A 24,448-nucleotide genomic window follows, 5' to 3' on the forward strand; every position below is an offset into this window, starting at 1 on the left:
GAAATTATTTTATCCAAGGTCTTTATATCTCTACGTAAAACATGAAGCAGCAAGGTCTGCAATACATACAACCACTTAGGGGAAAAAAAAATATCTTGAAAAGATTCACACGACCCCCCCAGTGATATTAGCAAATTATAACATTGCTTAATTATATCAGGTCCAAAATGAAGGTAAGGGGAAATGTTAAGAGCATAAATATGTTAAAATTTCAATATGATTATTATCCCCAAGTAAAGAAAAAAGCCCGCCTCCCACTTTATGGGAAATTCCCCCACCCAAATATCTGACATCCTCCGGAAACACTAAGGCCTCTGATTTGTCCTTATTAAGCTTAAAACCAGAAAACTCCCTAAAAATGTTAAATAACTTCAATAAATTCAGAAGGGTTTTATCTGGTTCACACAGAAATTCTAGTAAGTCATCTGCAAAATCAGCATACTTAAAAGGTGTGGATCCTATAGAAAATCCCCTAATCTCTGATTCGCATTGTAGAGTTATCAACAAGGGCTCAAGAGTCAATAGGAACAGCAAAGGAGAAAGCGGGCATCTTTGGAGTGTGCCTCTAACAGTAAAAGCAGAGAAATTTACATCATTCACCGTTACCTCAGCCACAGGATCTTTGTATAATAATCTAATCCCATGTAAAAAACACAAATCCTTCCAACTTCATATGCTCTAATAAGTATATAAAGAGATGGCTGCAAGTAATTTATGTACGTTCATTGTTGCATATCTGCCTCAAACAAATCCAACCTGGCCTGATCCTATATATTCTGGAATTACCAATGCCAGCCAATCTGCCAATATTTTGGTCAACAGTTTTTGGTCAAAATTTAACAGAGAAATTGGGTGCTATGAGGCTACAGAAGTGGGATCTTTCTCAGGCTTAGGGATAAAAGAAAATTGGTTCTCACCTGCTAATTTTTTTCCTGAAATACCACAGATCAATCCAGACAAGTGGGTTTTGCCTCCATACCAGCAGATGGAGTTAGAGAAACAAAACTTTGAGGCACTGCTACATAACAGAGTGCCACCTGCAGTCCCCTCAGTATTGACCTGTACCCAAACCAAGATGTAACCCCAAAACCCCTTTTCTCAGGCTAACAGGGAAAACTATAGGGAGGAACTCCCCCAAAAACTGGAGCCCAAAACACTCCCAAAAACTAAATCTGAAAACCTAAACTATGATCAACAACTACCCAAATATCCTGAAAATCAAACCAGCTTGAACCCCCAGTTGGAAAAAAACATAGTCTTTCAGCAGTGACAGGATGGGTCTCTGGACTGATCTATGGTATTACAGGAACGAACATTAGCAGGTAAGAACCAATTTTCCTTTCCTGAACATACCCAGATCAGTCCAGACAAGTGGGATGTACCAAAGCACCTCTAGACTGGGCAGGAACCCGAAAGATCTACACGCAGAACACTCTCACCACATCTTCCTGCATCCTCACTTCCATGCGGTAATGTCTGGTGAAAGTATGCAACGAGGACCACACTCAGCCCTATAAATCTCCTGAAGTGGCTAACGATTTTGTAGAGTGCACCCTTAGCCCCGCTGGAACTTGACAGCCCTTACAAATATAGGCTGTGCAAATAGCCGCTTTCAAAAAACAGGAAATGGTATCCTTAGAGGCCTTCTCTCGCTTCTTCCTGCCCCTATACAGGACAAAAAGGTGATCAGAGCACCGGAACTATTTGACAGCTCCAGATAATGCAATAGGTTCTCCTCACATCCAAAAGATACAGATCCCTGCCCCTAGGGAAATCCTTAGACCACTCTGGAAAAGCCGGAAGGTCTACCGATTAACATTAAAGGACACCACTTTAGACCAAAAAGAGGGGACCGTCCACAAGGAAGCACCATCATGGGAAATCCACAGAAAGGGATTCTTGTAAGACAGCCTATAACTTCGAAACCTGTCTGGCTGAATAGAAGGCCACCAGGAACACTGTCTTCAGAGTCAATGTCTTCAGTGTCGCTCTACTCAAAAGGTTCAATTGGAGCCTCACACAAAACTCGCAAGACCAAATTAAGGCTCCAAACTGGGCATAACTTCTGGACTATAAGTAGCAAATGTTTGACCTCTTTTAGTCTGTAACATTTTTATTATTTTCATGACACTTACAACATATCAATGGCCCCGTGATGTTGGTACTCTTGACACCACAGGACAAGTGACAGAGAGAATGAAAAAAAAAACAACAGAGGGCATCTCAACCTCTCCTGCCCCCCCCACATTGTACCAAGCAAAACAGCCACCCATAAGTCCATATTGTGTATCCTAGCACCCCATACCAGTTGAGCCAAGTCCGGATCCAAAGAATAGCAAAATTGCTTACCTTGTAATAGGTGTTATCCCAGGACAGCAGGATGTAGTCCTCACATATGGGTGACATCAGTAATGGAGCCCTATGTACGGAAAAACTTCTCTCAAAGTTTCTATGAAACTTTTGAGTGGCACCAGAGTGCCTAGTGAGCATGCCATGATATTCCCTGCCACAGGGGTCTCCCTTCAGTCTGTTTTGTAGCAATTAGCGTTAGCCAAAAATAAAATAATAAAACGTACCGGACCCAACTCCGCGGGGTGGCGGGTGGGTTTCGTGAGGACTACATCCTGCTGTCCTGGGATAACACCTATTACAAGGTAAGCAATTTTGCTTTATCCCAGGACAAGCAGGATGCTAGTCCTCACATATGGGTGATTAGCAAGCTAGAGGCTGAGTCATTTGGGATTGGAGCAACAGTGAAGTATTGTTGTTGAAATGAATCAGCCGAAGATCACAGCAGGTTGGATGTAGGAGGAGTTGGGATTACATTGGAAACAAGTTCTTTAAGACAGATTGTCCATATGCTGAATCTTGTCTTCCTTCTTTGTCTAAACAATAGTGAGCTGCAAAAGTGTGAAGAGAACTCCATGTTGCTGCTTTACAAATGTCCAGAATAGGTACAGAGCGAAGGTGCGCTACTGAGGTTGACATCGCTCTGACTGAATGTGCTTTTACTCGCCCTTGAAGAGTAAGGCCTGCTTCCTCATAACAAAATTGTATGCAATCTGCTAGCCAGTTTGACAAAGTATGTTTACCCACTGGTTTACCTGGTTTGTTTGGATCATAGGATACAAATAGTTGACTGGATTTCCTTTGGAGTGTAGAAAGATAGCGCACGTTTACAGTCCAAGGTATGTAAGGCTCTTTCTCCCTGGTGAGAGTGAGGCCTTGGAAAGAATGTTGGTAAAACTATAGATTGATTGAGGTGGAATTCCGTGACTACCTTTGGAAGGAATTTAGGATGAGTATGGAGGACAATCCTGTCATGTAGGAACTTTGTAAAAGGTTCGTATGTGACAAGAGCTTGTAGTTCACTGACTCTTCTAGCTGATGTAATGGCTATGAGGAATACAGTTTTCCATGTAAGATATTTAAGGTCACAGGTATCTATGGGTTCGAATGGGGAACGCATGAGCCTGGTTAATACTACGTTCAGATCCCAATGTATGCTTGGGGAATGAAGTGGAGGTTTAAGGTGAGTTAAGCCTTTCATAAATTTACTGACGAGAGGCTGTGTAGAGATAGATGAGTCTCCCAGCTTGTTATGATAAGCTGAGATTGCACTCAAATGTACTCTTACAGATGAAGTCCTAAGACCAGAGTCTGAAAGATGGTACAGGTAATCTAGTAGTGAGGTAGAGGGGCAACTGAAAGGATCTAAAGATTTCTGAGTGCACCACAAAGTAAACCGTTTCCATTTGTAGGAATAATTCTTTCTAGTGGAAGGTTTACGTGAAGCTATCAGCACTTGAGATATAGTGGTTGGAAGGTTGAGTGGTTGTAAGATTAAGCTTTCAACATCCATGCCGTCAGGGATAGGGACTGAAGGTTGGGATGGCGCAACCGACCCTGATGCTGAGTTATGAGATTGGGAGCTACTCCCAGACGAATTGGATCCCTGACTGAGAGGTCTAGCAGTGTGGGAAACCATACTTGTCGAGGCCAGTATGGGGCTATGAGTATCATGGTCCCTTTGTCCTGTTGTAGCTTTACTAGAGTTTTGGTTATGAGTGGTATCGGTGGATGCGCGTATAACAGGCCTGAGCTCCAATGGCGAGCAAAGGCGTCCCTTGGTAGGCTGTTCTCCTGTTGTAACAGGGAGCAATAATTGTTCACTTTGTAGTTCAGATGGGATGCAAAGAGACCTATTGTTGGTTGACCCCAGCACTGGAAGATCTTGGTTGCTGTCGTTGGATCCAAGGACCACTCGTGTGGCTGGAACTGACGACTGAGGCGATCGGCTATTATGTTGCGGATGCCTGCCAGGTAAGTGGCTCGTAGAAGAATGGAGTGTGCTAGAGCCCAGTCCCAAATCTGAGCTGCTTCTTGGCAAAGGAGGTAGGAACCTGTTCCTCCTTGTTTGTTGATGTACCACATGGCTACTGTGTTGTCCGTTTGAATCAGAACAGTCTTGTGTGAAAGGCAGTCCTTGAACGCATGTAGCGCATAACGTATAGCTCGAAGCTCTAGGAAGTTTATTTGAAAAGAGGCTTCGAGTTTTGTCCACGTCCCTTGTGTCTTCAGATGACCAATGTGTGCTCCCCAGCCTAAGGTGGACGCATCTGTAGTTAAAGTCACTTGTGGAACTGGTTGCTGGAAATGTAGACATTTGAGCAAGTTGTTCATTGACGTCCACCAGAGGAGGGAGGAACGCAGTTCCTGCGTTATCTGAATGTGAGTGGACAGTGGTTGAATGGCTTGAATCCACTGAGTTTTGAGTGTCCATTGCATTAGTCGCATGGTCAGTCTGGCCATGGGAGTGACGTGAACTGTGGAGGCCATGTGTCCGAGGAGGGTGAGGCACTGATGTGCTGTAACTTGAGATTGAGTTCGGAAAGAGTGTGCCAGGAGAACAAGTGTTTGAGCACGGTCTCTTGGAAGAAAAGCTTTTGCTATAATGGTGTTTAGATCTGCACCTATGAATTGTAACAGGTGAGATGGTGTGAAATGGGATTTCTGGTAGTTGATGAGAAATCCCAAGGAGTGAAGTAAGTTGACTGTGAGCTTGAGTGAATTGAGAGCTCCTTCTTTTGTTCGACTCCTGATGAGCCAATCGTCCAGATAAGGGAATATATGCACCCTTTGTTTGTGAAGATGTCCACCGCTACTGCCAGACACTTTGTGAACACTCGAGGTGCTGAGGCTAGGCCGAATGGGAGCAATCGGTATTGAAAGTGTTGTCCTTCGACCAGAAATTGCAAGTACTGGCAATGAGGAGGAAAGATGGGAATGTGAGCGTAGACGTCTTGAAGATCCAGAGAGCAGAGTCAATCCCCTTTTTGAAGAAGAGGTAGCATGGTGCCTAACGATACCATCCTGAATTTTTCTTTTTTGAGAACTTTGTTGAGATTTCTGAGATCCAGGATTGGACGTAGGCCCCCGGTTTTCTTTGGAATGAGGAAATAGCGAGAGTAGAATCCTCTGCCCTGCTGAGGCCTGGGAACTGGTTCTATGGCTCTGGCTCTCAGAAGGGTGGATAATTCTGTTTTTAGGATTTTGGAGTGGTGGTTCACTGTCCAAGATATGATTGGTGGAGTTTCTTTTTGTACAGTGAGAAAATCCAATTGGTACCCTTGAGCTGTAATGGAAAGCACCCATTGGTCTGTAGTTATGGAGGTCAAGGTATGATGAAAATAGGTTATGCGACCTCCCACTGGTAATTCTGGAAGTGGATTGTGAAAAGGGCTTCTGCTCTCTGGTTGTATTTCAAAAGCCTGATGTTGATGCAGTCTGAGCAGGTGGTTGAGGCCTAGCAGGCCTTTGCCGAGACTGAGGACGCTGAGTTGGATGAGATTGTCTTGGCCGGCTTGTTGGTGGGTAGTAGCGTCGTTGGCAGTAGTAAGGCCTCCTGATATCCCTTCTAGGGATCCTCCTAGAAGGTGGTTGTGTCTCTTGAGGGATTAGTGAAAGTTGCTTGAGAGTCTCAGTGTGGTCCTTTATGGTGGCCACTGCTTCCTTAACCTTGTCTCCAAACAGGTTGTCACCCAAACAAGGAAGGTCGGCTAATCTCTCTTGTACTTCTGGTCTTAAATCAGAAGCCTTCAGCCAAGCCCATCTACGAGCCGTAATTCCTGAGGCTGACAGTCGAGAAGCAGTTTCAAAGCTGTCATATGTAGCCCTGACTTCGTGCTTGCCTGCTTCTAGGCCCTTATGCACAAATTGTGAGAATACTTCTTGGTATTGTTCTGGGAGATCTGAGTAAGGCCTTCGACCTGCTTCCAGAGGTTACATTGATATTGGTTCATGAATAATTGGTAAGCATTTATTCTTGAAACCAACATAGCTCCTTGAAAGATTTTTCTGCCTAGAGTATCCAGGAATCGACTTTCCTTTCCTTGTGGTGTGGAAGCATGTGTCTTGAGTCTTTTCACCTTTTTCTGGGCTGACTCAACTACCACCGACTGGTGAGGTAGTTGAGATTTCTGAAATCCCGGGATTGGCTGGACGAGGTATGTAGCATCTGCTCGTTTATTAACTGATGCTACTGATCCAGGATGCTTCCACAATCTGTACATGAGCTCCTGCAGCTCCTCATGTACTGGTATAGCCAGTATTTCCTTGGGTGGATCTACAAACTGTAGCACCTCTAATGTTTTCTGTCTGGAGTCAATTTCAGAGAGAAGTTGAAAAGGTATAGTCTCCGACATGTCTTTTACAAAATTGGAGAAAGAGAGATCTTCCGGAGGTGACTTTCTTCTATCTTCTGGAGGTGAAAGCTGAGATAACATTTCCTCGTCTGTAGAGACATCGGTGTCAGAATCGGTTCCAGTGTCTCTTGGATGACCTGATGGTCTGAAAGGCATCGATGGAATGGAAGGAAATCCTGGAGATTGTGGCCTCCGAGGTGGAACAATACCAGAGGGACCAGGTATTGGTTCTGGAATCGTGCCTTCATCTGCCTCCTGAGGCTTCTTGGATACAGCCTGGATTAGGGTGTTCAACTTTTCCATCAGAGGTTGAAAGATAGAGACCTCTGGAATCAGCATCGATGGTTTCATCGGTGCTGGCGCTGGAATCTGCATCGACGGCATCAGAACGGCCGGAATCGGCATAGACGCCGGAATGGAGGGCAAAATATCCGTCGGTACCGGAATCGGCATTGATGGCATCGCTGGTGTCGATGGTTGTGGCCTCGGTATCGCTTCGAGGAATGCGTCTCATACCGCTTGACGAATATAAATGTCAAGTTCCGCCCGCATGGATGGTGAGAGCAGAGCAGCCATGGGGGAGGTGGTAGTGGCGATGCCGGTACCTCCTCAGAGCCCTGAGGAGGTACGGTTCCCTGCACCGGTATCGGTGGGGATCGCCCTGGTATCGAAGGCTCCGGAGCCTGCACATCCAACCGAGGTTTCTTAGCCGTCGATTCCGTCTCCGTCGATGGCACCACGGGTATTGGATCGGTGGTCGACATGTGCGGCCTTCGATGCCGATGCTTTTCTTTTTCTTTGGCCTTTTCGTTTCCCGATGTCGATGCCCTTGACGATGGAGAGGGGGAGGAAATAAAAGCGTCTCCCGACTCACCTGGGACTTGTTTCTTTAACACCACCTTACGAATCGATCCAGCCGGAGACGATTGCGTTGAGGATGATGCTGCAGGTAAAAGCTGGATTTTGAACAGCTGTTCCATCTTCTCCATCCGGAGTCGACGTCCCTTCAATGTCATGGCGGCACACAAGGAGCAGGCCCTAACATCGTGGTTCTCACCAAGGCAAAGAACGCAGTCTTGGTGGGGGTCCGTAATAGACATATTTCTAGTGCACTTAGGGCACTTTTTGAATCCCGAAGCCATTTTTAGGTCGGACAGCTGTCGACGACCAAGGACCGGGAAAAAACGGTCAAAAATTCGGAACGGAACCGCGAAGTAATGAAAAACTTACCGCAATGGTATTCTAAAGGGAGACCCTTGCGGCTGAAGTTTTTCTAACTTTTTCTGAAAGTTTGAATTTGTGGAGAAATCTCCACAGGACTCCAACTAACCGCGAGGCTAACGGCTCTGCGGAAAAAAGAAGACTGAAGGGAGACCCCTGTGGCAGGGAATATCATGGCATGCTGGGCATGCTCAGTAGGCACTCTGGTGCCACTCAAAAGTTTCATAGAAACTTTGAGAGAAGTTTTTCCGTACATAGGGCTCCATTACTGATGTCACCCATATGTGAGGACTAGCATCCTGCTTGTCCTGGGATAAATCCAGTAAATCAATCAGTGAGAATCAAGCTCCTGGATCTGTGTGGTAGGGCCTGGACGTACGAATCCCATGTTGACAAAAACTTCCGGCGTTGTAGAGGAGAGCAAAGAGAATGTATATCATCCATACGCATCATATAATGGAGATGCTTCTGCCATGCCCAATAAGGGGCTGCTGAATCCCTCCACTGTAACAGTATCAATTTTTTACCCACTAAACAGGATTTCATGAAAAATAAACGGGGACCCGCCCCTTTAATCAGCGATGGAGGAAAATGTTCAAACAGAAAAATGAACGGGGACAAGGGAAGAGAGAACCCCATTAAGTTGTTAATAGAATTTGCAATACATCCCCAAAATCGTCTGACAAGAGGACAGGCCCAAAAAAAATGAGAACGTGTTCCTGTAGCTTTCTTACACTTGACACACAGAGCAGAGGAGGAAATTTGAGAGAGGTACGCAATATGAGCTGACACATATACCCTTCGTAAAAACTTACTGCATTTCCCGATAGTACATATCTGCGGCCAATTGGGACACCCGTTTAAAACAGGCCTGAAGGATAGGGACGGTAAAGACAAACACCCCATCTCTGTTTCATCTATCTACCAGTGTCGAATATGGGTCTTGTCGGGTAAGTTTTTTGAGAGTTTTATAACTGGTTCAGTTCATTTCTCAGCAACAGATCATTCAAAGTCAAAATCAATAACAAAGAATCACAGCCAATCAGCTCTAACCTGGGAGTCCCTCAAGGTTTTTCCCTCTCACCAACCCTTTTCAACATTTATCTTCTACCTCTCTGCTTCCTCCTTTCTAAGCTGAAAATCAAACATCTCGTATACGCAGATGACGTTCAAATTCTCATCCCGATTAAGGAGTCCCTACAAAAATCTTTAATCTTCTGGGAGACTTGCTTTCAGGAAATCAGCTCACTCCTCACTAAACTTAACTTAGTCATCAACAATGACAAGACTGAATACCTCATTATCTCCCAGGAAGACAACCCCATTTCTAGAGAGACAGCCTCCCTTATAATGGGTCAACCACAAGAAGACTTCAACTCTCTCCCCAACCTCCCTTCAACTATTCTGGACAACCTCAAAAACACGTCCTACGTAAGAGATCTAGGCGTGCTCCTGGACAATCAGCTGAACCTCAAAAGATTTGTAAACAATACGACTAAAGAGTGCTTTTTCAAATTACAAGTTCTTAAAAAGCTAAAACCCCTTCTGCACTCACACGATTTCCGCCTTGTTCTACAATCAATCATCCTTACCAAAGTTGATTACTGTAACTCTTTGCTGCTCGGTCTACCAGCTACCACCATTAAGCCTTTACAGATGTTACAGAACTCAGCAGCCAGGATCTTGACTAACTCTAATAAGAGAGACCACATCACGCCCATCCTCTACAACTTCCACTGGCTCCCGATCAAATACAGAGTTCTCTACAAAGTTCTGACTATCATGCACAAAACCTTACACAACCTAGCCCCAACTGATCTTACCTTTCAGCTGCGCACCAACAACTCCACGAGACCGATTAGAAAAGCATACCAAGGCACCCTTTCTGTCCCTCAAGCCAAAACCTCGCTAAGGAATAGGGCACTTTCCACTGCAGGTCCTACCCATTGGAACACCCTCCCACCAGACCTCAGACCCCTGCCCGCTTTCCTTCAAGAAAAAACTGAAAACATGGCTATTCAGCCTAGCGTTTCCCTGATCCTGCTTGCTAGCAATACACTTTCGCTATTGCTCACAATTACTTCCCTTGGCAACTATGATTTGTTTTGTATGTTATCAATCCGCTCTCAAACCCACCCCTAAATCCACCATTCAATCTTGATCCTTTGTTTTTCTTATCCTCCCTCCCCCTTGTCCTCCCTCCACCGTCCTCCCCCTGCATTCTAGCCCAAAATCATTCGATGCATTCAACTGCTTGTTAACTTTAATTTTATTGGCTTTTTGCAAGGCAATTAGTATAAGATGTTAACTTCAATACCATGTTACTTAAAGTTTTTTATATGTTCTAGGTTCTATGTAATGCTCTCAGGCAAGTTTTATTGTTTCACTGTAAACCGGTTTGATTTGTATCCAATGCAAGAAGATCGGTATATAAAAAAACAACCCCAAAATAAATAAATAAATAAATGCAAAGTCCAGAATTCACGCTATTATCACCCGTAGCCACTCCAAATGCTCCCTCTGATTATCTAGGCAATATGCCTGCTCGATACGCAGTGGGCCCCTTGTATGGTCAAGGCCTAAATCACATACCAGACAGGATTCCAAAAATTGAGCTAGAATTTTTTTCCATCAAGGACTCTGGGAGACCTACGAACTGTAAATTGTTCCATCAGGATCTGTTTTTGAGTTTTTCAAGCTTGGTTTCCTGTTTATCTCTAAATATTTATTCATGTAAACCATTGTGATGGTACCCTCCAAATGACTGTATATAAAAATATATCAAGAAAATAAATAAATTATGTGAGGCTGATTTAAGGCTGTGCAGTTCCGCGGCAGCTGCCAAATTGTCATCCTGGTTAGTGGAAATTCTCTGTTCAAGCTCTCCGAAGCGAGTATCATTAAGTGGCCATACGCAAGTTTACCTCTTCTAGCTTTTCTAATATTTTTTTAAAATATGACTCTACTGCTGCAACCACTGCAGATTATAATTCTACAATCGCCACTTCATGCAAGTCTGTCTTTTACGGGGACTGCTGTACATCTGCCATCTTGCCATTCACCGGCCTAGTTTTCTCCTTTCTTTCTCTTTCTTGGCAAGATGAGCAGATATGCCTCAGATAGCCTTCAGAAAAGATAGCAAAGCTCATCTAATACTCTCTCGGCAAAAAACAAACTTGGGGGAGCAGATAGAAGCAGATGCGGCAGAAAGGCAAGCAGAGCGAAGGGAATCACATCTCACCCTGTTCAAGGCATCACGTGATCTCCTCAAACCTTTACTAACCCAGCTACACTAACTGCCTTAACCACATTCTCCTGCACTGAATTCCAGCGTTTAATTGTGCAATGAGGGAAAAAGAATTTGCTTTGATTTGTTTTGAATGTGCTACTTACTAACTTCATTGACCGACCCCTAGTCTTTGTATTTTTTAAAAGAGTAAATAACGGCTCTACATTTACCCATTCTATTCCACTCATGATTTTATAGACCTTTATCATAGTCCCCCCTCCAGCTGTCTCTTCTCCAAGCTGAACAGTCCTATATAAAATATGATGTAACCAAACTTGGCAGGATCCAAATCAACTGCATGGATGGAAGTAGGGCCACGACTGAAAAAGTTTGCTCACCAATGATTTAACTGATCCATATTACTTTTTACATAATTAGAGAGTAATTTTCAAAGGTATTTCCTTAGTTAATACTATATTTTTTAAAATTTTAAGCTGCCCACCCAATATGCAGGTAACTTACGCGAGTATGTCCTGTTCATGCTTAAGTTACTCGGACTGAGCAGAGGCACTCCTGGGGCTGGAGCTCAGAAGGGGTTTGGACTTATATGCATGCATTTGAAAATCCAAATGTAGGTGTACAAATGTTTTCCCAAAAAATCTCAGAATTAATAATCAAATGGAAATTAAATTATGTTCTTAGACAAGTAATATTAGTTAAGCTATTAACCCATGGCACAGCGAAAAAGTAGATGGTGTTAAATCAGTAAGAATCATTAAGAAGAGTGAAATTTATTAAAGGAGGGACGAGACAAGGAACAGAAGATGTGTAACTTTTTCTGCTTATACAGATCAGTACAGAGGGACTGCCATCAGTGTCAGAGATTATCATCTGTGACTCAAAGAAAAAGAAGAAATATCATCTATAAGTATACATTATTTCACATGACTTTTCACTGTTCTTATGACTACTGTGGTGGTTAAGCCTCTCTTCCAGCATCCTTTAATGCTGCACCAACTGCTGAAAAGCAACAGGAAATTATAGAAGCTGAAAGAACCCTTAGGTGGTTCTATGGGTCATTAGTCCTGGGGGAATTCTGTGCTACTGTGGAGCGCAGAATTTGCACAGAATTGCCATTTTCTGTGCAGAAAATAGCAGAGGAGACCCCAGCATGCTGTGAACGGAGCGCGTCCCACAGGATGCGCTATGTTCGCGGTGAAGATGAAGGCCCCCATGTGCTGCGAATGGAGTGTGCTCTGTTTGTGGTGAAGATGGAAGGCCCCGGTGAGAGAGAAGAGGGGGAGGGGAGGGTGAGAGAGAGCATGGGAGGTAAAGAGAGCCGGGGGGGGGGGGGGGGGGGAATGCTTCAGTGTTGATTTCAGAGAGAGGGAGCCTATATAAGGGGAGGGGGAGTGGGGGAGGGGAGGGTGAGAGAGCAAGGGAGGGTGAGAGAGCCTGGGAGGTAAGAGAGCAGGGGGATGCTTGAGTGTGGGTTTCAGAGACAGGGAGCCTATATGAGGGGATTGTGAAGGAGTGTGTAAGCGATTGGGAGCTCGTGTGTATGAAAAAGGGATTGTGTGTATGTGAGGGTGCTAGCTTGTGTGAAGGGATTGTGTATGTGTGAGACAAAGCCTGTGTGAAGGGATGCGTCAGAGAGAGACAAATAGCCTGTGTGAGGATGTATGTGTGAGAGAGAAAGGGAGCTTGTGTGGGTGTGTATGCAAGAAAGAGGGCCCTGTATGAGGGGATGTATGTGTGTGCGAGAGAGTGAGGGAGCCTGTATGAGGATGTGTGTATGAGTATTAGAGAGAGGGAGCATGTGTGTGAGAGAGGGAGGGACAGAGGGAAAATGTGTGAGGGGCAGTACTGAGAATGGGGTCAAACTCTGGGACTGGCAATAGAGTGGAAGGGGTTGAGCCTAGAGGTGAAGGGGAGAGATACTGGCAGGTGGAAGAGTTGGGGCCTGAGAGGGCAAAGTGGCCAGGGGAGTAGGGAGAGTGAGTGGAAGGAACACTCTTACAGTGAATTTCTAGGGAAATTCTGCTCAAAATATTTAAAATTCTGCATCTTTAAGAAATAACTTTTTTTGTATTAATTTAAAATGTAATTACTTAAAGACAGCCACCCATCCCTCTGACACGGTCCCCATCAAAGCCCTCCTCACAATACCTGACACCATAGCCAAACCACTGGCTGACATCATCAATTGCTCACTCTCATCTGGAATTGTCCCTGACTCTCTTAAGCATCCTGCAGTCAAACCCCTCCTAAAAAAAACCATCCTTGAACCCAGAGGACCCAGCCAACTTTCGCCCCATTTCTAACCTCCCATTTATTTCAAAAATTATGGAAAGGATTGTAAACAATCAACTAACAAACTATCTGGAGGAAAACAAGATTCTGCACGATTCCCAATTCGGTTTCCGCAAGCACCTTAACACAGAAACCCTCCTCCTCTCCCTCACCGATTTCCTTCTCAGAGGCATGGACCAAGGAACCTGCTACATGCTAGCCCTCTTGGACATCTCCGCTGCCTTTGATACTGTAAGCCATAAGCACCTCCTCACCCGCCTAGCCCACATAGGCCTCTCAGGCACAGCATTCCACTGGTTCACATCATATCTCACCAACAGAAAATTCTCAGTTAAAATAGGCAACTCAGAATCCACCCGTCATGCTCTCTCCCAGGGAGTCCCCCAGGGCTCTTCCCTCTCATCCACCCTATTTAACATATACCTGACCCCCTCTGCCAACATCTATACGACCTCGGCCTCAAATTCTTTCTCTACGCTGATGATGTGCAAATCATCATACCCATCCAGGATACCCTGACAAATGCATTGGATCACTGGAAAAATTGTCTTGCTTCCATCAATGCTCTCCTCTCCGACCTTCATCTAGCTCTAAATGCTTCGAAAACTGAACTACTACTCATCTCCCAACAATCACTCCCCAAACCAGTCATCACAAATTACCCCGCCTTTGATACTTTCATAAGGCCGACCGTTGCACGAAACCTTGGTGTTCAGATAGACCAACAACTGAACCTAAAAAAACATATCAATCTGATCCTCAAGGAAGGTTTCTTCAAACTTAATGTAATGAAGAAACTAAAACCCTTACTACATGCCAGTGATTTTCGCACCATCATCCAGGCCACCCTCACAGCAAAAATGGACTACTGTAACTCCCTCTTCCTTGGCCTCCCCTACTGTACAATAAAACCTCTCCAAATGCTGCAGAATGCAGTAGCGAGAACCATCTCAAATGCCCGCAAATATGACCATATTACACCCCTCCTCAAGAACTTGCACTGGCTTCCAATCCCCTCTCGCATCGTATACAAAACCCTAACATTGACCCACAAAGTTATACACACACACAATTCAAACTGGCTCGTCGAACCATTCTGCCCCTTACGATCTAACAAATCCACCAGAGCCTCCAGCAATGGAACCCTCCATGTACCCTCACTAAAAAAAGCACACCTTACCTCCACAAGGGAACGAGCCCTATCTATTGCTGGACCCACTCTCTGGAATTCTCTACCCCCCAATCTCAGGCTCGAGACTTGCACCTCTAAATTCAGAGCCAATTTAAAAACCTGGCTATTCAAACATGCCTACCAAGAATAATATCACCCCATTCACCTCCATGCAAACATATCTGAACCCTCTCATGCAAACTCACCCTGAACCTTTGTACAAAGTTTGTTTTACAAATATTATGCTTAATATGAACTGTTGTGGCTCTCATTTTTTCTGAGTAGCCTGATTCCTATGCACTTCCTAATCTACGCTCTCACAGTTCCTATCTCTCCCTCCCCACCACCCTGTTTTATGTAATTTCCAATCTTTATGTTTTGATTTAAACCGATATGATGCCCCTACTAATATCGGTATAGAAATTCAAATAAATAAACAATATAAAGTTTGCAGATTTTTGCAGAATTTTAAGTTTTTGTGTGCAGAATTTAAAATTTTTTTGCGCAGAATTCTCCCAGGAGTAATATGTAGTCATTTGGTCACTGTTCAGGCAGATGTTTTAAATGTTTGTATAGATTAATTACATTCTAAATTGGTGATAGTTAAGCTTACTTTTGTTACATTGTGTTGTTCATCATGTCATTCTGTGTATCTATGTTTCCTCCACTTGTCCAGAAATTCTCTTTTTCTGCTCACCTTTTTGATTGACCTGGCTTTGCCACCTTTTCCTTTCTTTGCTGGCTTCTTGGGTGTCAGGGATTTTCCCTTCTTTTTCTCCACAGCTGCAGACAGGAGGGTTTCCCCTTTCCCTCGAGCACCACGTTTTTTGGCTAATAGCTCAGGGTGAATCCTGGGCAGGACACCTCCGCTTGCAATAGTCACTCCTTTAAGCAACTACAGAAATACAAAAAAAATAAATGCATCAGGAGGAACACAAGGAAAGGGCACAAGAAATATTTTTTTTACATTAGTAGCTATTTATCTTAATTTGGCTAGTTTAGCTATTACCTTTCAATTTCTTCCAGCCAAGAGATTGAATTGCTGTCACCAGGGGAGGAAAAGGACTTAAAAATCTGAAGAAGAAGAGAAGCTATAAAGAGGAAAAAGGAGATGCAATATCACATGCATAAAAACGTATGTCCAAACTGGGCACCCGTTTTTTCAACACACGCACAACCACCTCTCCTGGGCGCGCGATGCTATATTTTAATGAGCTGCCACGTTAAAAAGCATCGGGTGCCCAGGGGAGCTGTGGCTGTGCGCGCATTAGAAAATGGGCGCTCAATACGAACTCCCATTTTCTCATTCCACAGGAATACAAGAGTGAGCGATATGGTCTTTTGCTGTTTGGCGAATTTCTATGTATTACGCATGTGTTCATTTCATTTGTGTTACTTAAAGCATATTTCTATGTATTCAGGTTATGTTTATATGAGGGGAAAGGAACACACAATCTGATCCTAGCAGTCCCTTAGAGCGCCTCAGTAGGAAGGACCACAAAAAAGCAGTATTTTTTTTTTTTTAGTTGAGCCCTTGATGCATGGCAAAACTTAACGCCAGCTCTGGAGCTGGCGTTAAATTTGCGGTGTTAAAATCTGTGTGTCAGGTGCATGGTGATTTTCTGCATCGGGGTAATAGCTAATAGCCTCATCTACATGGTATTTATGTGTAATGAGTGTTTGGACGTGCGTTTTTGATGCACTAATCCCCTTATTGCATCGGGTGTTAAGTCAAGCGCATCCAAAACGCGTGTCCAACTTCAGGTTAACGTGTGCTACGCTCAACACACTTTATCGCATCAGCCCCATTGATTGGTGCAGAGTACAAACACTGGAAAATTGGTTCTTACATGCTAATTTTCATTCCTAAAGTACCACGGATCAGTTCAGATGAGTGGGTTTAAGCATCCCTACCAGCAGATGGAGGCAGAGAACAAAACTTTGAGGCACTCCTACATAACAGAGTGCCACCTGCAATCCCTCAGTATTGACCTGTACCCATGCCAAGATGTCTACCCTAACAAACCCCAATAAACCTTGGGCAAACAAAGACAAAGTTGGAGCCTCCTGCAAACTAGGCCCCCTTGAATTAACACAAACATACCATACTATGTACAGTTTTCATTACTCTAATTATATCAAATACCAGCTCAATCAGCTTAGCCATAACCAGAAGCGAGGAAGTCTTTCGTCAGATGGGGACGGGTCTCTGGACTGATCAGTGGTACTTCAGGAATGAAAATTAGCAGGTAAGAACCAATTTTCCTTTCCTGTTCATATCCTGGATCAGTCCAGATGAGTGAGATGTACCCAAGTCCCTCTATTCTGGGCGGGAACCTGAAAGACCCGCGGTGCAATACACTCTCCCCAAACGTCGCTTCCTCTGGAGCCTGCACATCCAAGCAATAATGTTTGGTAAAAGTGTGACAAGAAGTCCACGTCGCCGTACGACAGATCTCCTATGGAGAAAGCAGTTGACAGTCCGCTCACGAGGTCGCCTGCGCCCTAATGGAATGCGTTCACAACCCTTCTGGCACTAGCCAGCCCTTGCAGATGTAAGCCAAAGCTATCATCTCTTTTAACCAGTGAGCAATAGTGCTCTTGGAAGCCTTATTTCCCTTCTTTGCTCCACTGAACTCGACAAACAGATGATTAGATCTCCATCTTGAGGTACTACAAAAGGATACGACGCACATCCAATAAGTGAAGTTCCCTAGCCATTGAAGAATCGGCTGTCAAGTTCGGAAACGCAGGAAGCTCGACCACCTGATAAAGGTGAAAAGAGGACACTACCTTCAGAAAAAAAGAAGGAATCATACATAAAGAAACCCCATCGGCCAAAAAACGCAGGAAAGGGTCCCTACATGACAACACTTGCAGCTCAGAAATTCGCCTAGCCGAATAGATGGCCACCAGGAAAACAGCCTTCGGGGTTAAAATCCTTCAATGACACCCTCCTCACTGGCTCAAAGGGAGGGCCATACAGCACCTGAAGAACAAATTCAGATTCCACGCCAGACACCGGAGGATGCAGATGCTTTGCCCCTTTTATGAAACGAGCCACATCCAGATAAGACGCCAGCAGTCTTCCCTAAATCCTACCAAGCAAAGCTGCTACTTGGACTCAAAGGGAATTTATATGCTAACCCAACGGTTCTCAACCGGTGTTTTGTGACACACCAGTGTGTCGCCAAGCACACACAGGTGTGTCAACACATTTCCTGGTCCCCCGCTGGCTCAGCTGCTCCTCTTGCTCCAGCGAAATGGAACTCTTCCTCCGCCCGGGCTATAAGCGGCAGGAGAGCTAGAGTCAGTGGCACTCGCAGCACGGTATCTTCTTCCTGCCCCCATGGCTCCGAAGAGGAAGTGAAGTGCAGCAGATGCACACGTGAGAAGAAGAGATCCTGTTAGGTAAAGTCTCTGCAGCACCAGCCCAAAGAAGAGCAGCGTTGGCCTGGAGCAAAACGAAGAGCAACATCAGACCCCTGCAGCCGATGGGACTCCTTTCTTGAGGCCGCGAGGGCTGGAAGAGGAAGAGGCTATTGCTGCCACTAGTTTGGTGGGGAGCAAGCATGTGTGTAATTGAGAGCCTATGTATGTGAGAGAGCGAGCATGTGTGTAGCCGTGTGACAGAGCCTATGTAAGTGAGAGCGAGTTGGTGCTGTTCTGGTATGGAAGGTTTACTATGTATATAATTTATGTTCAGAGAGAGTACTATTATTTTTCCCTTGTGTTATTCTTAACAATAAAATACAGGGCCTTTTTTTTTTTTTATGTCCACCGTAGATTGTAATGAACAGTGTGACAAGCATATGAGAACTATCTGTCAGGTGTGTCCAGATAACCCCTTAGACAACCCGCTCTGCAAGAAGACCAAGATCTGTGGGACATCCACCTTTAAGGGCTGCTCTCTATTCAGCAAACACCGGGATTCGAAAACTCTCCATACCCGGACATAAGCCACTGAAGTGGAAGGTCTCCTTGCCTGAAGCAAAGTTGCAATAACTGGCTCCGAATATCCCTTCAACCGGAGCAACCACCTCTCAAAGGCCAAGTCGCTAGACAGAAGTGATCCTCCTGGTCTCAAAATACAGGTCCCTGTCGAAGGAACCCTGACAAATGAGCCATGAAGTTAGCAAGTAGCACATTTAAGGCTAATCGGAGAAAATTCTTTTTCACTCAACGCACAATAAAGCTCTGGAATTTGTTGCCAGAGGATATGGTTACTGCAGTTAGTGTAACTGGGTTCAAAAAAGGTTTGGATAAGTTCTTGGAGAAGTCCATTAACTGCTATTAATCAAGTTTACTTAGGGAATAGCCACTGCTATTAATTGCATCACTAGCATGGCATCTTCTTAGTGTCTGGGTAATTGCCAGGTTCTTGTGGCCTGGTTTGGCCTCTGTTGGAAACAGGAAGCTGGGTTTGATGGACCCTTGGTCTGACCCAGCATGGCAATTTCTTATGTTCTTAAGCGAACGGGCCCTTCTACCGCCAGATGCAGAAGATTCACAAACCATTGCTAACGTGTCCACTCGGGTGCCATCAGAACACACTGCCTGGATGAAACTCGATGTGTCGCAGCACCCATCCTACAAGCAGCCATGGATGACACACGTACAGCAAGAGGTGTGTCTGCCATGGTTGCATGACAGCGTAGATATCCTCCAATCCGACCTCCAGTCTGCGACTGAAAAAGCAATCCGTGAGATCTATCACTGGTTTGCCCCATCTTGCTTGCAGCAAGGCGAAAGCTTCTGCAGACAACTTCCACTCCCCTGGATTCAGACGCTGTCTGCTGAGGAAGTCAGCCAGCACGTTGTCCACTCCGGCCACATGAGAAGCAGCAAGTCTCACCAGATGTTTCTACGCCTACACAAAAAGCTCCTGCGCCTCCAGCACTACTAGACGACTCTTCGTTTCGCCTTGACGATTGATGCACGCTACCGTCATCGCATTGTCTGAGAATACTCACACTGACTTGTACCGAATGAGTGGAAGAAACGCCAAGGCCTTGTGCACCTCCCTAGTTTCCCGTCGATTGATTGACCAAGCCGCCTCCTCCGGCAACCACTGCCCTGGGTCGACTTTCCTTGATAAATTGCCCCCCATCCGTGGTTACCAGTACCCAGTCAGGTATTTCCAGATCCATTCCCTTCTCCAGATTGTGCCGCGACAGCCACCACAAAAGACTGGACCTGGCATCCTCTGCAATGGTAAAGGAAGCTGAAATTCCTCCGACAGCAGATTCCAACGGGATAACAGAGCTCCCTGCAGAGGATATATGTGAGCGTAGAAATCATGGACCCCAGGACTTGCAGTAATCCCAGACCTTGGGCACCGACAGGTTCAGCAACCAAAGAACCTGACTCTGCAGCTTGAGGACTCTCTTCGAAGTCAGGAACACCTTCCCCAGCTGTGTATTGAAGTGTGCACCCAGATACTCCAAAGATTGGATCGGTTTCAGATGACTCTTTGCGAGGTTCATCAATCAGCCCAACGCTCCCAGAAATTGAAGTACACGCTGGATTGAGCGACCACACTCTCCCTCCGACTTTGCTCATATCAGCCAATCGTCCAGGTATGGGTGGATCAGGACACCCTCCTTCCTGAGTGCCACAGCCACTACCACCATCACCTTTGTGAATGTGCGCGGCACCAACACAAAGGGAAGAGCTCGAAACTGAAAATGTTCTCCCAGAACCATGAACCTCAGGAACGTCTGATGTTCGGGCCAAATGGAAATATGAAGATAGGCCCCTTACAGTGCTGCTGTCAGTTAGAGATCATATACTAAAAATTACTTCTGTCAGGAAACACAGTAAACTATGAAGGAAATTATTCTTCTTTTACCAAACAATCATGTGTACCTCCCAACCAATATGGAACTGGCTGTTTAACCACACTGTGGCTCAAATTTTATGTCTGTTGGGCCACCTGCGAAATCTGAGGTAATGAAACAACAATCTCTTGCTGCACACTTCCCCAGCTTTTTATCTCAGTCTCAGTGCCCAGTTTAGACTTAGAAGCAATAGTCCTCTCCATGAAAAGCAACTGCAGAATAGTATCATATTTTGTTTCATCAATTCAACCTTTTATGTTGGTAGCATGCGTTATAAAATGCTGTTCCATAATTAATTTATAGAACAGTCTGCATAAAAGGCTGAATTTTTAAAAATTGTATTTATTGCATTTCAAATTATATATCTAAGCAACAACACCTGATCAGAACGACGTGCAGAAATGAATACATGAAACATCACAACCATAAAGGAAATAACATCAATCTTTTATACCCAGTGAGCCCACAAATAGGAGAGGAAACCAGCCCCAATATCACAGGAAATCTATTCTAAATAACCAAATATTGATCAGGACCATCCTTACCTAACTAGCATCTTACACAACTGGGGGAGATGTAGCTCCTGGATGTAAGTGTGTAAGGGTACTCAGCTGAGACTGTTTCTCATTAAGAAAAGTAACCAACTGAGCAGGGTAAAAAAAAATACATATTTAATCCCCTTAAATTTAACACATTTATATGGGAAATAAAGCCAAAACAGAACACCCAAACCTGTGATTTCATTTTTGTGGAAGAAATCTTTTTTCTTTAAATAAAATTTGACAAATTTGGAACCACCAATTCCTTACCAGTTGATTTGAGACTGAACCCTTGCAGTAAAATGTTTACAACTATGCTTAAGACTTTCTTTCTGCAACAGACTTTTTAGAATAATTTGTTTTCTCACAGGTATTCGACACAGATGTTTTAAACAATTAAGACCTTTTTGCAACAAGCCTTTTGAAATAATGTGTTTCCTCAGACATTTGTTGCAGATGTTTTAACTATTTACTGTTTGGGGTTTTTTTTATTATTTTATGTATGTAAATAACTATTTTATTTATGTTCTTTGTATATCGCCTCGGCCTCCACTGTGAGGTGATTAATACATTTTTAAAAACAATTCAGTTCAAACTAAGCTCTGGGTTTGGATTCATCTGACAGGAAGCTTGTCAACCAGATTGTATTCTTCAGAAGCAGTCACACACTTAGGGAGTTCAGTTTAACCAGAGAGGGCAAAGTCTCCCTGTCCAATAAATAGATCATTTGGGAGCACGGTCCACTACCACTGTTTGGCCACTCTTTTTAAGAACCCAATAGCAGAAGTTTGGACTTTTCCTTATCAGTACCTTGTTGATTTATTTATGTATCTCAAATTGGGTCACACATGAGCACATGGATCTCAAATAAGAAGGGCTTCCCTTATGCTTTGGAAGATAAAGAGATAATTCTTAGAAGTGTCTAACAGCCTTCTTTCTTGCCACTTCCCCACACCCCCCCCCCTTTTTTTTTCTTCATATAAAACTCTACCCCAGATGACTGCCAGTTCCATTGGTGGCCAAGTACTACAGAATAAAGTCATCCCCTCAGTGTCCTCTTTCAATAAGTAGGAGTTGCCACACTAGGGCTCCATTAGAGAAGTGCTGAAGACCAGAAAATGAGAACCAGCTGCTTTCTTGCTGCTGCATTCAGATGATTGAAAACATTTTATTTTAAAAAAAAAAAAAACCCACTTTTATTACCACAGTTCAATACCTGGTTCAATTCTTCATCATTCGCAACTGCTAAAAGAATGTGCCTGGGGGTGATTCTCCCCTTCTTGTTATCTCTTGCAGCATTTCCAGCCAGCTCCAAGATTTCAGCTGTTAACAGGAATATCAGAAATGTCAGCAATTATTCTTCTGTGGACAAGGACATACAGTATTGCAATTCACTCAAAAAAAACAAAAAACGACCATATAAATACTGCGATCAAAACATCAGTTTCCACAATGTATAAAGGCAGGTTATAAAGCAAGCAGTAATGTGCCTGAAGATTTTTTTTTTTAAACTGGAGGAAAGAGTATCAGTATATTTTGCTGTTTCATCAATTCATTGTTTTGTGTTGATAGCATGTGTTATAAAATGCTGATTCATAATTAATTTGATACTTTTCTACTGGAAAAAGCCTTTTATTCTTTAAGTAGGCTCTTATCACAAGGGAAACGAACCCTTCTTCAATAAAAGGTCTTCTAACTCTGCAGCCACCACTAATACTATCTTCTCCATGCCCCCAAGCCGATTCATGTTTTCTTGTCACTGGTGTCATCATCTACATCTCTGCTCTGCAAAACTCAAGTTTGCAAAAACTTCTCTAGAACAGAGTCAAATAACCCGAGACAACCTAAATATCTATCCTTTTTGCTCATAACCAGGGATAAGCAGTTGCTTTCCCAAGTCTACATGGATAATTGTAGTTTATGGATGTTTCCTCCAGGAACTTCTCTAAACCCTTTTTAAATCCAGCTACACTAACTGCAATTCAATTGACACATAGAAGATATCAGATTGTGGTGCTATCTTGCCAATACCCTTCATTAGCCCTAAATTTACTATTCAAAAATGCCAAAAAGTACATTTGTATATAGCATTTCCATTCTTTGTTTACCTGCAAGGTACTCTATGACTGCTGCCATGTAGACTGGTGCGCCCATTCCTATCCGGTACTTGTGCGTCCCTTTTCTCAGGTAGCGCATCATCCTGCCAACCGGAAAAATAACTCCTGCCCGCGATGAGCGAGACAGCTTGGTGGTTTTCTTCTTCCCCCCTCTGGCTGACATCTTTCTGCTGTCCGGTATCCGTCTCTAGATCTACTGACACGCCACCACTCCTGACACCTATACCAACCTGTGAAGAGAGGTAGGATACCTTGAGACTGACAACAAATATACTACCAGCTATACAGGATAACAAAATCTTTCAAAAAGTGCAAACCTTTGTGGGCTGAAAGAGGTTTGAACTGTCATACAAAATGGCTGCTGCAATCAAACCAGTTTGTAAAATTTAACACACTTATTTATTTTCCCTCATCAAAGATGTAGCATTAGCAAGGCAAAAAGGCCATTGCTCCAGTAATAAAGGAGATTCCAGCAGAAGGGCACCAGTATACAGAAGGAAACTTACAATATGAAAGAAAACTTACAGGGCATGGTTCAGTGGCCACTAATGTGAGAGAAAACCTAGCCCCAAATTTAGGATGGCAGGGGCATGGGAATGCTGAGGAGGAAGCTTGCACTACTTGAGTCACAGACAGAAACCACTCCATGCAACCACCATGACTGCAAGTAGGCATTGCACTAAAGTTTAGATTAAGGTGACTCCTCAAGAAGCTGTGCGGTAGTTATAGTGCAAATGATGGGTGCCAATATACACTTTGTTCAATTACAAGATGTGAAAATAACCACAGTATCATTATTGTGCATCATTTGTATATCAGAAGCAGTAAAAAAACAAAAAAAACAAAAACAAAAAACCAACTCCTCGGAATTTAAGTTTGATAATATGTAAGTTTGATAATATGTACAGAAATGTATCAGTGTTTATTATAAGAACAAACATAGGAGATCAGAGGAAAAGCAGAGTTGCTTACCTGTAACAGGTGTTCTCCTAGGACAGCAGGATGTTAGCCCTCACAGATGGGTGACATCATCAGATGGAGCCTGGCACAGAAAACTTTTCTCAAAGTTTCTAGAAACTGACTGGCACACTGAGCATGTCCCCAAAGCCACTATCTGCGTGGCCACATGGGGTCCCTCTTTAGTCTCGTATCTTAGCGACAAAAGACGAGCGAAAAAATAAAACAATGAACTGACGGAGAATCCAACTCTGCGGGGTGGCGGGCAGGTTTCCTAAGGACTAACATCCTACTGTACTAGGAGAACACCTGTTACAGGTAAGCAACTCTGCTTTCTCCTAGGACAAGCAGGATGGT

At 44.0% G+C, this 24,448-nt stretch overlaps 1 protein-coding gene across 3 annotated transcripts in view; it reads right to left on the reverse strand.

Annotated features, from left to right (window-relative positions):
* LOC115095433 (core histone macro-H2A.2) overlaps window positions 1–24,448 on the reverse strand; it is a 204,465-nt gene that overhangs the window by 81,954 nt on the left and 98,063 nt on the right. For all 3 annotated transcript variants that reach the window (XM_029609061.1, XM_029609063.1, XM_029609062.1), the window contains exons 3-5: window positions 23,126–23,364; window positions 22,234–22,340; window positions 15,336–15,533 (exon numbers count right to left, since the gene is read on the reverse strand). In XM_029609061.1, the coding sequence (XP_029464921.1) occupies window positions 15,336–15,533; window positions 22,234–22,340; window positions 23,126–23,297 (477 nt within the window). In that variant the 5' untranslated portion in view covers window positions 23,298–23,364. The remainder of the gene's footprint in view (window positions 1–15,335; window positions 15,534–22,233; window positions 22,341–23,125; window positions 23,365–24,448) is intronic.

This window comes from Rhinatrema bivittatum, chromosome 7 (genome assembly GCF_901001135.1).
Source record: "Rhinatrema bivittatum chromosome 7, aRhiBiv1.1, whole genome shotgun sequence".
NCBI classification, from domain to species: Eukaryota; Metazoa; Chordata; class Amphibia; order Gymnophiona; family Rhinatrematidae; genus Rhinatrema; species Rhinatrema bivittatum.